This window comes from Cynocephalus volans, chromosome 2, assembly GCF_027409185.1.
Source record: "Cynocephalus volans isolate mCynVol1 chromosome 2, mCynVol1.pri, whole genome shotgun sequence".
NCBI classification, from domain to species: domain Eukaryota; kingdom Metazoa; phylum Chordata; class Mammalia; order Dermoptera; family Cynocephalidae; genus Cynocephalus; species Cynocephalus volans.
The window spans coordinates 204,561,006-204,576,076 of record NC_084461.1 but is presented as its reverse complement, the minus strand read 5'-3'; the positions used below and the strand labels follow the sequence as shown (position 1 = coordinate 204,576,076).

At 41.1% G+C, this 15,071-nt stretch overlaps 2 protein-coding genes across 5 annotated transcripts in view; one reads left to right on the top strand and one right to left on the bottom strand.

The window, feature by feature from the left end:
* Positions 1–490: 490 nt before the first annotated feature.
* Positions 491–10,875, bottom strand: TUG1 (taurine up-regulated 1). Its single transcript, XM_063087746.1, has 4 exons — positions 10,698–10,875; positions 8,098–10,476; positions 6,236–6,967; positions 491–4,585 (listed from the first exon to the last, which is right to left on the bottom strand). The coding sequence occupies exons 1-2, from the start codon at positions 10,873–10,875 to the stop codon at positions 10,028–10,030; spliced, it is 627 nt and encodes a 208-aa protein (XP_062943816.1). The 3' UTR covers positions 491–4,585; positions 6,236–6,967; positions 8,098–10,027.
* Positions 10,791–15,071, top strand: part of MORC2 (MORC family CW-type zinc finger 2) — a 37,788-nt gene continuing 33,507 nt past the window's right edge. For 3 of the 4 annotated variants that reach the window (XM_063086790.1, XM_063086789.1, XM_063086788.1), the window contains exon 1: positions 10,791–12,040. In XM_063086790.1, the coding sequence (XP_062942860.1) occupies positions 11,973–12,040 (68 nt within the window). In that variant the 5' untranslated portion in view covers positions 10,791–11,972. Of the gene's footprint in view, positions 12,041–14,176; positions 14,220–15,071 lie in introns of those variants that run through there. The other variant, XM_063086791.1, reaches the window with a different exon arrangement.

The window sequence follows — 15,071 nt, the reverse complement described above, 5'->3', positions numbered from 1 at the left end:
TTTCCTTTTTCCTTCTCTCTGCCTAATGTGGACAATGCAATAGAGGACTTAACATCAGTTGAGAACTAGAGTAATCTCTGATGAACAATGAAACTGTAAAATTCCTATAATCCAAATATACTCAAGACATTTGAAAGAGCTATGCTTAAAAAAAAAAAAGAACAATTATTGAGTTCAGAGTTTCTCAAAACGGGCCGGCCTGTGGCTCACTCGGGAGAGTGCAGTGCTGAGAGTTTCTCAAAACAGTAAAGGTGTAGCAATCTATGAGTTGAAAAATGGATGAGGAATATATTTATTCTAATATCTACTAATATAAAGGTGGGTATCTTAAATCATTTGACAGAACAGGCTCAGTGTTAAGGAACTTGCCAAGGTCAAACAGTAAGCACTAAATTTAATTTTTAAAATTCTTTATTTTTTAAATAAAGGTTGAAAGTGATGTGGGTAGTGTAAAATATCCAAATACAGAAATGTAAAGTTAAAAGTCTCACATAATCTACACTGTTCAAAGAAAGCCATTAATAGACTTTTCTATGCATTTATAAACATAAATACACATATTTTTAAACGAGTTAATACTATATACACTTTTCTATCAATAGTTTGTTTCACTTAATATCATGGCCATTTTTCCATGTTCATACACAATAAATGTACTTTATTCACTTTAATAAGCAGATTTTCTTATATGGCTGAACCATATCTTATTTAACCAGTCCTTTACTGATGGACATTTAAACACTCTATTATTTAATACCATGTAATTTTTTATGCTTCTGTAGTAACTTAAATATTGCTCCTGTTTCGTTTTGTCTTCCACTTTGAAAAAAAAAATTTCAGTGCGGCATTACCTCTAGAGTTTAATAAATACTTGAATTTGTCAAATTTCAATGTTGGTAGATACTATATTAGTCAGGACTCAATTTCAAGGAATAGAAACCCAACTCAAAGTAACTTAAGCAAAAAAGGGTATTTATTGGTTCACATAACTGAAAAGTCCAGGGGATATACCAGCTTCAGGCACGGTTGGATCCAGGGGCACACATGTTGTCATCAGGACTCAAGTCTCTCCATCTTTTGGCTCTGCTTTCCTCTGCAGTGGCTTCATTCTTTAACTGGCTCATTTTACATGGTAGGCCCTGTTGGTTTGAGTTTTTCATTTTGCAAAGCTAAAGCACCTCAGTAAAGAGAGCTTCTTCTCTTCCATAGTTCAGTAAAACTTCTAGGATTTTCACTGGAGCAACATGAATCACATGACCATTCCTGAACCAAACACTGTGGTTAAGGAGATGGACTCTGCTGATTGATGAGGTCTGAATTATATGTCCACCCACGAAACTCAAGGTTGGGTCAGACTGTCCAAACCACATGGACTAAAGATAGGAAGAGGTGGTTCCAAGTAACAGTTGTTACAATGAGATGGAATGGATGCTGGGCAATCAAAAACAGCTGATATCCATGATAAGACCAGATACTGAAAAAGCTTAATCTCTACTCATGAAGTTGAATAGTAATAGCTGGCATTGTTTCTTCCTTGATAATAAAAGTATTCTTGAACAAACAAGAGGGATGTTTGTCCTGTCCTCAGGAAGCCTGTAGTCCACTTGAATGGACTAATAATAATCATGTTCAATGGTATACTTTGGATGATAACACAGAGTTTCGACACAAGCAAACTCAGTGGTCATGAGTCTTAGAGCCTGTCTTGTTGACGTGAAGCAGGACAACTAGTCTCCCACTGGCATATAGTTCTGGGAGGCTATTTAAAGTCAGTGGTAAATTTTAAGTTCAATGGAAAACTTTTCTTGTGTTCCTTTTAAGTCTTCTGCCAAGTTGAACTAGTACATTTTTGTGAGTACTGGTGAATCAAACTCATCTCTGTATTATGCAGAAGAGAGAAACAGATACTGCTTTCGCTCTGCTGTCTTCCTTCCAGATCTAGCAGAAGAGGTCCCAGGTGCTAAAAATGATCAAATACATATAGTCATGGAAGTTTACTCTGCACTAAAAAAAGAAGCTGCTGGCCAAGGAGTGTATAGCATGGTCCTTCCTGTTGTGAACATTGAGTGGGGTGAGGTGTGTGCTGTTCCTGTCCAAAAATCCTTGGTGCAACTGGGCACAAGATAGGCCAAAACCAGCTGTAGTCTTCTCAAAGTCAGTCAATCTGATTGCAGCATGTCAAAAAAGGCAGGCAGGAGCTGAGTCAGGTAAGCAGACAAGCAGGGTACCTTCAGCAGGGCCAGCTATAGCATTAGCCAGGATATGATATGGAAGAATAGGAAGATTAATAATGAAGCTCTGTAAATTAGTTTTTACCTTGGGTACTCCAAAGTTAATACATATGGTTTACTCTGGATAAAATTTTCTGATCTTGAAGTACCAGTGACGTAAATCAGCTCTCATTTTCCTGCTCAAGTTCAGAAGGCCATATCCTCAATCCAGACTTAACGTTTTGTTTAGGAGTCTATGCTACATCTGGGAGCAGCAGGGGTGCCGGGCCAAATTTGTCAAAGTTAGCCATACATTCTTTGGTAATCAAGTCTCCATCTTCTATAACTCAGCCCATCTCTGAGAATCATCTTAGAACCAAGTCAAGGCCTCAGATTGGTTGCATGGTGCTGTTCAAAGATTTAGATGAAATCTGAGGTGAGAAAGTAGGCAAGCTCCTAGGTTTATGTTTTAGACTTTTTGCTTTTCCAATCACCAACTCTTATACACAGCGTACATTACACTCTGGAGCAGATGATCTTCCTCATCTTTATGAAACCCCTCAATTTGTCTGAGTATGACAGGATTAGAGGGAAGGACTGGCAGTGTAGGTCAATGTCTTTTTCTGTAAAGTACAAGAAAAAGCAGAGGGAAAAAAGCTGACAATTTGAAAGTAGTAGAAAGTTGAGCTTGTAGATAATTTCTTCTTTACAAATAACAGTTGTATATACAAGCAGGTTGGTCATCCAGATTTTTTGTTGAGGGTGAGCCTAGAGCAATGAGACTTAGGCCTTGATGATTTCTAATCACAATTAGTCTAGAGGATAAGAGATATAAAGAAACCATTCCCAATGTTTAATCAGTGCATTCATTAGAGTAGCTGAGGATAGCTGGCCCTTAAATTGACTGTGAAGTAAAGAAATGAGATTTTCTCATGACACAAATTGAAGTCTCCTTGCAGAAACTGATCACTTGCCTTAATGCCTGAGGGTATCTCATGACAAGGAATGAAGTCAGCCACTCTGAATCAGTGTAAAACAACAGTATTGAGACAGATGTAATTCCAAAAAACATCCACAAGAACAGAAACTTTCGAGTCTAATAAAAATCCTGAGCTGTAGTCTTCGTAGTTTTTTTTTTTCAAGTCAGTCTAAATTTCCAGCAAAAAGATAGACAATATGCTATTTGAAATGCCCAGCAGGTAAGCTATCATCGTCTGGTCAAAGGGCCTGCCTCCATTTATCCCTATCACTTACAGTTGATGGTACCAGACATCAAAAGACTCAACAGTAAAAGAACATCTTTCACTGGGTAGAAAAAAATTTCTCAAATTGCTACACTTTAAATCACATATATGAAAAAGGATGTTCAAAGACTGTCTCTTGAGAATCAGCTATTATACCTAGTTAGAGCTGAGTAGTCATAATTTTGGAGAACAGGCAGATATGTCAGTGATGGAGGAACTGTTTTAGCTTCTTTTTTAAGGTTATTAGCTCATTTATCCTGGAAACAGTAGTTAAACTGAATAAAAACTAAGAAGCAGTATAACTTCCACTGAGTGAATCATATATTGACTTGTAGATTGAAAAGATGAATAACCAGGTATTAAGCCCCTTTAGGAAATGTTGCCAGTATTTGAATTCTGCTTTCATAGTTAATACTTATGCTTTGCACACGAAGTAGAGTACCATGGCTGATGATGAGAGGTCAAATGTACAAGTTGGTCTAATATGGCCTCAAAGGGGCATCAGCCTCAATACCAGATTGCTGGCAATTTGGTATACAAGGAGGATGAAGACTTCAAAGTCATGTACTTCATGTACCACTAGAACTGATGTTGTGAAAGAAGTTGGTTAAGGGATTTGTCAGTGTAGAGTGCATATGAATTGCTCTCTGGTTGTATCCAATTCCAGGAATCACTGGAAGTCCATCTGGGGTGAAGTGCTGTTCATCACACCACTTTCAGCCCATACGACTATTCTGGGGGGCAAAGGCCTGCCCATCTCCTTGCACTTTCCTAAGTTCGTACACAGTGAGTATTCCTAAGACTGTTCAGCATTAACTGAACATGGACTATGTTGAGTGGAAGTACAGAAAAGATCAGAATGCCATTCAGGTCAAACATTGCTGTCTAGGGCAGTGGTTTCCAGACTGTGTTCTGAAGAGTTCTAGGTATTGCAAGAAGTCCCCTTAGGTGTCACCATGGTAGTAAAGAAAGATGCTTGTAGCAGGTTTCAGGACCCACTTCTGCTTCACTGCTTCTTCCAGAGCAGCTTCACTTTTACTCTGGGCTTCCTCATAGTTTTCATTCAAAGGGCTTCATGGCCACAAAGCCTTTGGAAAACCAATGATCTAAGAATAAGTTGTTCGCAAAATGCTGAAATACAAAAAATGGGTCACAAAAACCAGAAACTGTGTGAGCAAAGCCTGTGGTAAGCCAAGAAGGTGTTTTCCTATTCATTCTTTCCCTCATGTGGGCCACATTACAAGTTGATGGGGTTAAAGCTCAAGTCTGCTATTAATTCTGATTGCCTGCAGCTGGGCTTATACATGACCATCAGCAAACAAGGCTATTGGTTTTAAGTTGGAATAGCACTGGGGTTTTTACACACAATTGCAAAATGCATCCATTTCTTTGTAAATATTACTCCAATAAGTATATGACTGGATGACTTCTCTTAAAGTATTGATAAGATCTCAGGGGGCTACAACTCAAATTCTAAGAAAATATCTCCTCTTTCCCCCTTCCTCCCCTTCTCAACCTCTTTACCCATCTGAGATGCAATGCCCTTGAACTAAGTTTACAGCACAATTCAAGGGACAGAGAAGTATATTGCTAAATGTCATGGAAATCATGCAGTTTGGGGGCAGAATTAACTTTCCCTCATTTCCCTTTCATGTATCCATCCCCACAAATCTAGAACTTCTCCCAACAGAAAATGAAGGTAATAGTTAAGCAGGACTCTCAGATGGTAGATACATACTAATCCATGCAGTTAATGACAATGTATGAGAAAGGGAGATTTCAAAGATGCTCTGTTCATTATGGGGGTCTCAAGGGCAATCTGTTGGCCATCAGGAAGCACTGGCTATACTATGCTACAGCAGTTTTCCATTCCATTAAAAAGAAAGCTGCAAAAAATAGCATTCTGTATTTGATAACACTTAGAGCACACTGGGCTAAATGGGGCTCTTTACTGCAAGTCTTGAGATCCTTTAATACACTACACTGCATTGTGGATTAGGGGAAGGGACATATTTTACAGTATTTTACCACTTCATTGGATAACAAGTTCTATATGTATACTTGTATATATATCACATATACACACACACATATATATAAACAATACTGCTCTGAAAAAAATGGATGGCTCATTTTGTGTAAATATTACTTTGGGGATAGAGGATCTAGATAAGCCCTTGGTGTCCGAGTATTAATAAGGCTTAAAACAAACAAACAAAAAAGACGTGATATGAACAGGGATCCCTAATTAACTAGGCCATCCTTGGGATGAAAATGAAAAACGGCAGAACTTAAAGCAGCTTTGTGTTTCATGCTGGGTAGCCTTGTTGTCAGATAAACATGTGCCTTTATAACTGAACAATCCACCACCATGGAGACAAGTTTGCTCCAAAACATTAGGGATGTTGCCATGGGATTGTGGTCTAGGTGCAGCTACCACATGATTACACTCATGACATCCTGCCTGATTGTGGGCACCAGAGGAGGAAGTTGGGAAACTTTTCTGGGGATCCCAATCTCTTTTTAATGCTGTGGGTAAAATGGAGGCTAAGTTAATTCCAAGGAGAGTACTGGACTGGGAGTCAGAAGGCCTGGCCTCTACTACTTTGTAGCTGTGTCACCTTGGATAACTGCTTAACCTTTTACATTTCTATTCCCTTATTTGCAAAAAGGGATTATAATTTATTGCACCATCTTGATAAATGAGATAAATATACATAAAAGTACTTCAAAACTGTAAAGTGCTATACAAACAGAAGGGATTACCATTAGAGGTTCTACCTTGATGTATCAAGAGGTCTTTTCTGGAGTCTGATTGGAGCCTTGTGAGATGCTGTTGGGTAAAACGGTTCCTTGGTTGAATTTCTTAAACTTGTGTGAAAAGTTCTGGTTCCTGAGTAATCCCAAACAAGATGCAATGAGGAGTTCACCGTGTCTTTGTTTTGATCCCAATGGGTCAGAATATCTGCTTTCTCATTCAGTAGACTACTATAGATTTGAAACAGAAAAACAGCAGAGTCCAGTGACCATAATAGGATCCTAGACAGTTAATGAACTTCAGTCATCTGAGATTGTGGGGTGTGGTCCAATGCTATTCTCAAAGAGATGTTGCCTTTCTTCAGACAGTGTTGATAAATAAAAATACCCTGGTCCAAATTTATTATGTGTCTCTGAAGGGTTTAACTGAAAAAATGAAATGCATACTCATGGAACAAACTGGGCCTCTGTTGTGAAGAAATAGCTTCAGCTTTTTGGCTTGAGGACTGACTTCAGTACAAAGGGCTGTGCTGAACCTGGACAGAACAGGATGGGAGTGGAGGTAAAGGCCACATCATGATGGCTGAATGCCTCTTGGGTCACAGTGGTCCACTGGAATGGTGTCTTCTTCAGTAGTAAGGTGGTAGGGATCACCATGGGCAAAAATCCAGGTACCCAATCTGCAGGCTGGTGGAACAGCACAAGGAAGGTGATCAGAAGGTCCGGGTGAACACTCAGCAATCAGGAGGCACAGGACTAGAAAGGGCAGGGACAAAACAGGCAAATGCATGGAATTACAAACCCATGACTCTTAACACAGGGGTAGGTCTGCTCTCAGCACATCAGTTGCCTGACACCCGTATTAATTCTCGACAAGCCTGGCTTAGGTGTTGACAGATAAGTGACACCCCCCCCCCCCAAACCCATGAAAGCCTGATTAACAATCACTAATATTGAGAACTGAAAGAGTTCTCTGGCAAAGACTTACTTCCCAACTCCTGAGAATAAACTGTCTCAGGGAAGCAGCAAACAGGAACTGCCTGAAGCCTCATACTTTGGGGTAGTAATATGCTTGTATTCAGGCCGCTGGGCATTAGTTGGTGGGGAGAAGGAAGTGGTTCCACAAAAGAACTGAGATTTTAAGTTTATATACCACCAACAAAGCAAAGGAGATACTGTCCTTCCTTTTCCAATGCCTTTCTCAAACAGACTTATGACCTTCTTCTTTTAAAAGCTGCTCTTTCATTGTAACAAAATTCCATCTTGGGTAGGAGAGAATAAGACCTTGTTCCTTGCACCTCTCTGTATGTTATACCCCATCCAACATATCAGTTTTTGTTTATGTCTGAGGGCTCGTTAGATGTTTTTAAATTTAGAATTAAAAAATAATAAAATATGAAATAAAGAAAAAACATGGCCCATATTTGTGACTTTTCTTCCAACCAAGAGTAATTTTAGTCATCACAATGATTAAGCAAACATTTACTGAGTGCTTATTCTGAGATAGCCTGCTCTCTAAACTCCTCCTTTCTAATAAATACTTCATCATAGGTGGTGGTATGTGTGGGCAAAGATGCACAAAACAAGGCCCTTGCTTTCAAGGAGTTTGCTATCCGGAAAGAGAGCAAATGCATGCAAATAACTATTTTATAGGATTTTATATACGAAGATAAGAGATATATAACAACATGCTATAAAACTTGAAGATTTTCTGGCTTAAGGAGACTCACGGTGAAGAGAGTATCTGAGTTGAATCTTGAGGAAAAGGCAGAGTTTTGACAGGTGAAGAACCAGAGAAGGGTGGGATACAGAAGAGAGTGTGAACAACAACAACAAAAAAGTGCAGAAATGCTAAAGAATAAGGCATTTTAGAAAATGGCAAGTACCGTAATTCACTATGCATGAAGTGTTGTCAGTTTGCACTGAGGGTCTGAACAGAAACTTGGGTCTTCTAATTCCCAGTAACAGCGCTGGTGGCAGTGCTTGCTCAGTTGTTGCCTCTTTTCTCACAGCAAAGCAAGATCAACAGTCCCCCCAAAAAATCTACCTCCAGATTTCCTGCCACATTCTGACAAGCTCTTCTGGGTTCCAGTTCTACTTCTTAAAAATCTGGAAATCTGAAGTCCATGGCTGTGGCTACATTGAAAAACATTTGCTCCAAATATTGCAGAAAACTGTAGTGAAACGTTTTCAATCTCTAATCCTGGATATCTCATGTTTTGTCAAAGAATTTCAAGCTTTGAGTTCCAGTTGTCTTTTTCTTCCTTTCTCCTGAGGAAATCATCTTATCACTACAGTCTTAAGATTCTTTTGAGGTACATCCAGAGTTAATTACGAAAGAGCTAAAAGACCAACACATTTTTCTCCCAAACAGTCATTTCTCTGGAAGTGAGATTATTTGTCTCTGCCCTTTGGGTAAAGAGAATAGTCAATTTTTTTCCCCCAGACATCTGAATGAAACAGCAGAACTGGCTAACTTCTAATCAGACAAAATACACTTAAATGTGTTTATGTTCACTTGCTTAGAGCTGTACCACTTGGTAAGCACCACTCCACAAAACGAAAATGTTTGAAATCGAACTATTCAAACATTTTTATAGTGTTTGCTGGATAATGGCCTGGAATTTGATGAAAGCAGCTGACAATTAACAAAGAAGCAAAAAACTGGCATTTTGGCCATTTTAGTATTATACTTACAAGCAATAATAATACAAGGCAGGCTAGGAAAAAGTTAAGCTTTGAATCACTTGCAAATCTACTGATTTTGAGGTTCAGGAGGAGTTCTAACAAAACTTTTCAGAGAATGTTATCCTTCAATTAATAAAAAAACAAAAAAAACCCAAACATCTCCAGGAATTCCATGCACGGTTCAGTCTGTTCCAGTGAGCCCGCTTGCTAAAAATCCACGTGCACCATTAATTACATAGGCTTGGCAGCACCATTTAAAAATAAGCCTGTTCACTACCAACCGCGCAGAGTAGGGACACAAAGTAGAAGCAAGTAACTGATGGCAACCATAGTCGTGGAAAATGGTCGATGAAAGGGTCAGAAAGGTAGTCTGGCACTGGTATAAGCAGCAGAAAACAAAGAGTTGCTGGGACAAAGATTAAATAGGCTTTTTGATACTAGAGAACACACTCACTCCTAATTGTAGCTGCTTTATACAGGGTGCCATTGTACCATACGCATCGGTCACCCGTCAGGCACCCTATGGTGAAAGGAAAGGATTCAGAATAGAAGCCAAGCAGGGGAGTGTTGTTACCCCGAATATCCATTATGCATAGAAACAGCTCACATATCCCAGGGACTCAAACAGGGGCTTCAAACTGGTTGTGAAGGGTCCCAAATGACATCTAGGCCTCAGTTTCCTCCCTGTGGCATAGAGGAATTGTAATTAACTCTTCTGGGTCACAGCCTCTTTTGAAAACTTACTAGCGATGGATCGTCATTCCCTAAAACGCACATTCCCATAAAATTTCTGCATACAATTTCAGGGAGTTTGGGGATTTCCAACTCCAATCCAAGGTTCTCAAGATCAAAATCCAAGGATTGGGCAATTGCTAAGTTTTCTTACAACTCAAAAAACATCACGAACAATAATCATCCTTTATGTACCCCGACGCTTTATAGTTTACAAAGCGCTTTCAATCCCACACACACTGATAGGCAGAGGAGGAAACTGAGGCGCAAACTACAGAGTGACTTGCCTAAGGTCACTCGGCCCGCTGATGGCTAGGCCCGGAAGCAAACCCAGCTCTTCCGACTCCGGAGCTCGTCTCCCCACTCCGGAGCTGCCGCCAGAGCTCTCGCCCCTGACTAAGGCGGCATGAGGAGGAAAAGGCAAAGTAGAAAGCCCACCACCAACCATCCTCCGGCCCCCTCTTGCCCCCCCAACTGGGTCCTTGCAGGCCCCGAAGGGTGGCGCCAGGCCTCCAGGCCGGCCCCGGCCACCCCCGCCTCCCCAGCCGCGCCAAATCCCGCCGCCTCCCCGGGAGCGGGGCGGAGCAGCTGCCCGCCGCCGCCGACCACCCGGACGACTCCTCGTCGAATCGCAAACGCATAGGCCGCCGCCCGAGTTCTGCGTACGAGAAGAAAGACGCGGCGCGAGCGCCAACGGCCACCGGGCGCTCGCCGCGGCGGCCGGGCCTGCGCCCCAAGAGCTGGATGCCAGAGCAGGAGAAAGAGCCGCCAACCGATCGCTCGATCGACCGCACGCCCGCTCCTTCGCCCTACCAGACCGGGGAGGGGGGGAGGGCGCGCCAGGGCTTCTTCGAGTTAGGGGCCTGACTCCCCGGCGAAGAGACAAGATGGCTCCTCCGGTCCGCGCCGCAGCTACCGTCCGGGCTGCGTCGCTCGGCCCGCCCCCGGTACTGTTCCTTTAAATGGCGGAGAGGGTCAGGAAAGCAGGAAGAGAGTCGCGCTCTCTCACGTGACATGGGCGGGACCGGCCAACTAAGATCCGGTCACGTGGGCACACGCTGCTCACCAATCAGGAGGCGGGGCATCAAGGCGGGGGCGGGAGGAGGAGCGGCTTTTTGATTGGCGGAATGCGCCGCGGAGGCCTCGGGGGTTTGGGGCGTCGGGGAGTGCGCGAGGTGGCTGTGGCTGTGTGCACTAGCGGAGACAAAGCGGTGGTTGTAGCGGCGGCGGCTGCAGCAGAGCATCCCTGAGCGCCGAATTTTGTGGGGCTAAGTCCTGTCATAATCTCATCTAGTGCGGCTCCCGGACGGCAGCGGCGGCGGAGGAGGCGGCAGCGGCGGCCGCGGCGGCCGCGGCAGCACATGGTTCCAAGAGCGCGCTGCGGTTGTTGGGTTCCAGATCCGCGGGGAGGGACAAAGGCTGCTGCGAGCTCCCGGCAACGCCCGGTCGGGTGGTGCGCTCGCGACTGCCCTCGATCCGGGTCTTGAAAGCTGAGACTAACTCCTCTCTGTGAGGAGGAAGCCACGGGACCGAGGGCCGGAAAGGGCCTGAGAGGCTGAGGCCGCTGTCTGAGGGAAGTGGGGGAGGGGCGCGGCCCGTTTGAGGTGATTTGGGCGGGCCAATTGTGAGGTAATTTGACCCACCACCCTGAGGAAATCAGGGTGGTGAGGTTTGGTCGGGCTTGGAAAAAAGAAATCAGCAAGCAGGGTTTGGTTGGGCTTGGAAAAAAGAAATCGCCCTCTGCGTTCTTTCCGCTCTTTCCGTTGGGAGGTGGTAAAGCCGAAACTAGCGCCATATGCTCTCCATCGACATCGAGGTCACCAGTCAAGAATCTTTTTAATTATTACTGGTGGCGAAGACATGGGGGATTGTTCAATTTTATGACAGAAGTGGGTAAGTTTATAGGTTGGTAAATTTCCGGATTGGTAAACAGGAAATTTAGGGGTACAACAACAAAAAAGGACTGAAGAACATGAAGATGGAGCAGTAATAAACCGATAACTCAAGGATCATCTACTCCAGGACCATCCATATTTGACTCAACTTGAAGTATCGCAACTTAACTCTAAAAGCTCCTTAGATCTACAGGTTTTTTACGTAGTACGTTCCAAAATATTACGTCATAGTCATTGAGAAGATACAGAAAAACTTAAAGAAGAAATCAATTGTAGTTGTAAACAAATCTTTGAACATATTTTGGATAGATACTAGCTTTGTTTAATTGTCATTAAGGAGCTGGGACTTCCCAAGCCTTTACCGGAAGGAATCCTACAAAATCTGTTCCTTTATAAGGTTATATTTCCTAGTTAGTGGGTAAAAGGCTGAAGACCTCATTGCAGTCATGGCTTTCACAAACTACAGCAGTCTGAATCGAGCTCAGCTAACCTTTGAGTATCTGCACACAAATTCGTAAGTATCCTATAGGTGCCACTGAGGTCACCAGTAACTCATTCCTTGACATTAATATGGAAATCCTTTCCCCAGGAAATTTTGCTTTTTAACTTTTTGGGATGTTATCACTGGAGTGAAGTATATCACTGGATGTCTTGAGCTCTTTATTGAAGAACTGAGATCAGTGAAATATTTGTTGCTAATCCAGAAGAATCTGATTTGCATTTATCGGATCAGAATTTCCTAAACGCAAACCTTAGTTTTTTGAAGTCAATATATTGAGTTGTTTCAAGTGTTTGATAGGAATCCAACAAGTACTGCGTTTTGGATCGCCCAAAAGTTCGACTATGTTAGTATCAACTTCTCTTCTTTAGTGACAGCAGTCTAAACAGTGGGGTTAATAACAAGTGTTTCCTTTCTAATAAGAAAAAACAACAAAGGAATGAAGACATTTAAATGACAACTTGTGAGAAGAAAATCTTTATTATTTTTTCCACAGACAGTTGGCTTTTATCTTCCTGGGAAATTGGTTCCTACCTCCAGTATAGTTGTATATGCTAAGCAGGAAGTGGCAAATATATTTAAATCCTAGATTTAGATAGTCTTTCCCCAGAATGTGTGAAATCACAGAAACAAACTGTGTTCATGATTCTTGAGTTCGTGAAGAGATTACCGCCACTTCAATTTGGTCTGGAATGTTTATAGGTTCTTACGCCCACTTTCTTAGAAGTTATCCAGTGGGGTCAAAACTACTTTAGTGTTTTAATACATTCACCTGTTACCTTTGAGATGAAGGTAAGTATTCTGCCATTTTAGTATGTGGAGAGATGATGAGCAGCGAAATGAATGGTCCAGTTATCTCAAGAACCACCTTCAGAGTTGAGAGTATAGACTTCAGTTTATCCAATAACAGCAGTACAATGATTTTTAACCTTTTATGGAAAAGACAGCATGTTTATGATTCTATAATGTCTAATATTTTGTTATTTTTCCTATCATGGAAATAAAAGTCTTCTAAGTGGTGAAGTAAATTGCCAAACAACGAGACCTTGGTTTTATTTTGTTTTGTTTAGGGAGGTTATTATTGAACTAGAGCACTTTAGAGAAGGTACTATAGAGGTCGAGTAGGCCAATGCTCATACTTATGGATGATGAATCTGAAACCCATTTACATGAGATGTTAATCAAAGATCAACCAATTGATAGCACAGCCTTGGCAAAACCTTCAGTGTCCTTTATTAATTTTGATCTGCCATGGTAAGAACAAGCATTGGAGGCCACTTAAATGTTCATGGATGATTATGTTTGATAAAATGGTTATCTCAGTTCTGGATTTTGAAATGATGGCATATTTGGAATTATGGACTTTATGATAATGTTGGAAGACCACGAACTGGACTTCGGAATCTGGGTTCTTGTTCCAGCTTTGCCAAAGACTGTGATAATGAATAGTAACAAAAATTAATTATTTCATGTTGGTGACTGTTGTAAACATTGGCAAAAGTAGTCTCTACAACAACCCTGTCGGGTAAGGATTATTTCTATTTTGCATTTCAGGAAACTGAAGCTGAAAGAGATGAAATTACATGTTAATGGTTACATAGCTGCCAAGTGGCAATTTAAGTTTCCAGGATTTAAGGCAGTAAAATTTGTCTGGCCACAGTGGCTAGTGCTTCTAACCATTAAGCTGTTCTGACTGTAGTCAGTTTTGTCTTCAAGGGCTTGTTTTCTGCATATAAAGCAAAGGGTTTACTTCCCACTTTAAAAGTATTTGATTTTAGTTTAACTCAATGAGTCTAATTGGAGGATTCTGGGATATTTTCCCCTGTTTATTTATTTATTTATTTTGCTGTTGAATAGCTTATTAATAGTAGGTGGGCAGAGCCAAGGAAAAGAAGCAAATGTCAGTTAAGTCGCCTGTATAAGGTGAAGTTGGAAAATTTTCTGTGAAATTGACTTTCCCAAATTGAACTGGAACTACCTGCTTGCATGAACGTTTGAGGGTTGGAGTATTATTTTGAAAGCCCTGGAATTTATCTGGATCACAACTTTGGCCTTTGAAGTTGTTCTACTTTTGAACGTTTATTGTCCTACCAGAAGAAAGAGTGAACGCTAGAACACCAAGATATATTTTTTTTATTTTTTATTTTGGTGGCTGGCCTGTATGGGGATCCAAGTCCTTGACCTTGGTGCGAAGGTACATTTTTTGTTTGTAACTAATTTCAAGAGTTTTTTTTTTTTTATTGTGATGACCTGATTTGAAATCCATTTTTAGAGGAAACTGAAATTGTTAAATTCTGAAATGATGTGTCTTGTTACTTGTAATGATGGAAGATGAACCTCCTCTGTGTGAAATGGTTCAATAAGTCACCTTCAGAGAAGGGAAGATTTATTTTACAGTGTTTTCTCTTTTATTAATATTTTAAAAACAAAATCATTATAGGGTATCTGACATCTACAATATTGCCATACTGTGAATTATGAAAGAATTATGGCCCTTTGCTTACCTCCCGTTTAATATAGACTTATAAGCAGAGTCTAGGCTAGAAGGGTGGAAATCAGTGTGGTGCAGTAAAAAGACCTTCAAGCTTGGATTTGATGCTTCCTGGGTGTGTCCTAGGGCAGGTCAACTTCTTGAGCCTTGGTTTCTTCATCTATTTAATGGAACTAATCGGATAGCGTTTGTGAAGATTATGTAAATTAACATATATAAAGTTCTTAGCTCATAATGGTACACAGTAAACATCAAGTAGATGGTGATTAATATTTATAATATTAATTTAAATAAACCACAAATTGGTCAGTGTGGTGGAAACTTGGTGTTTGGTCCTAGACATTAGGCAGATAAATTCTGGAGCATCTGTTGGAGACAGTAAACATCTTTCTTGGCCTTTTTTTGTAACAGGTCTGTGGTAGCTATTGCATTCTTTTGGTTACATCAGTTTTAATGCTTAAAGCAGGCCTGGGAAATTCTCTTGGTAATGAGAAAGTCTTTGGCTAATTTCTTTTAATCATGGATATTGCTTGTATGAGAAGATAAAAATTAGGA

Bases quoted from the DNA above. Each gene is read 5' to 3' on its own strand.
- TUG1 (XM_063087746.1), bottom strand. From the start codon at position 10,875: ATGCTCTGCTGCAGCCGCCGCCGCTACAACCACCGCTTTGTCTCCGCT. The intron at 10,477-10,697 runs GTGAGCAGCGTG...AACTCGAAGAAG, and splicing joins GATGCCCCGCCTCCTGATTG to CCCTGGCGCGCCCTCCCCCC.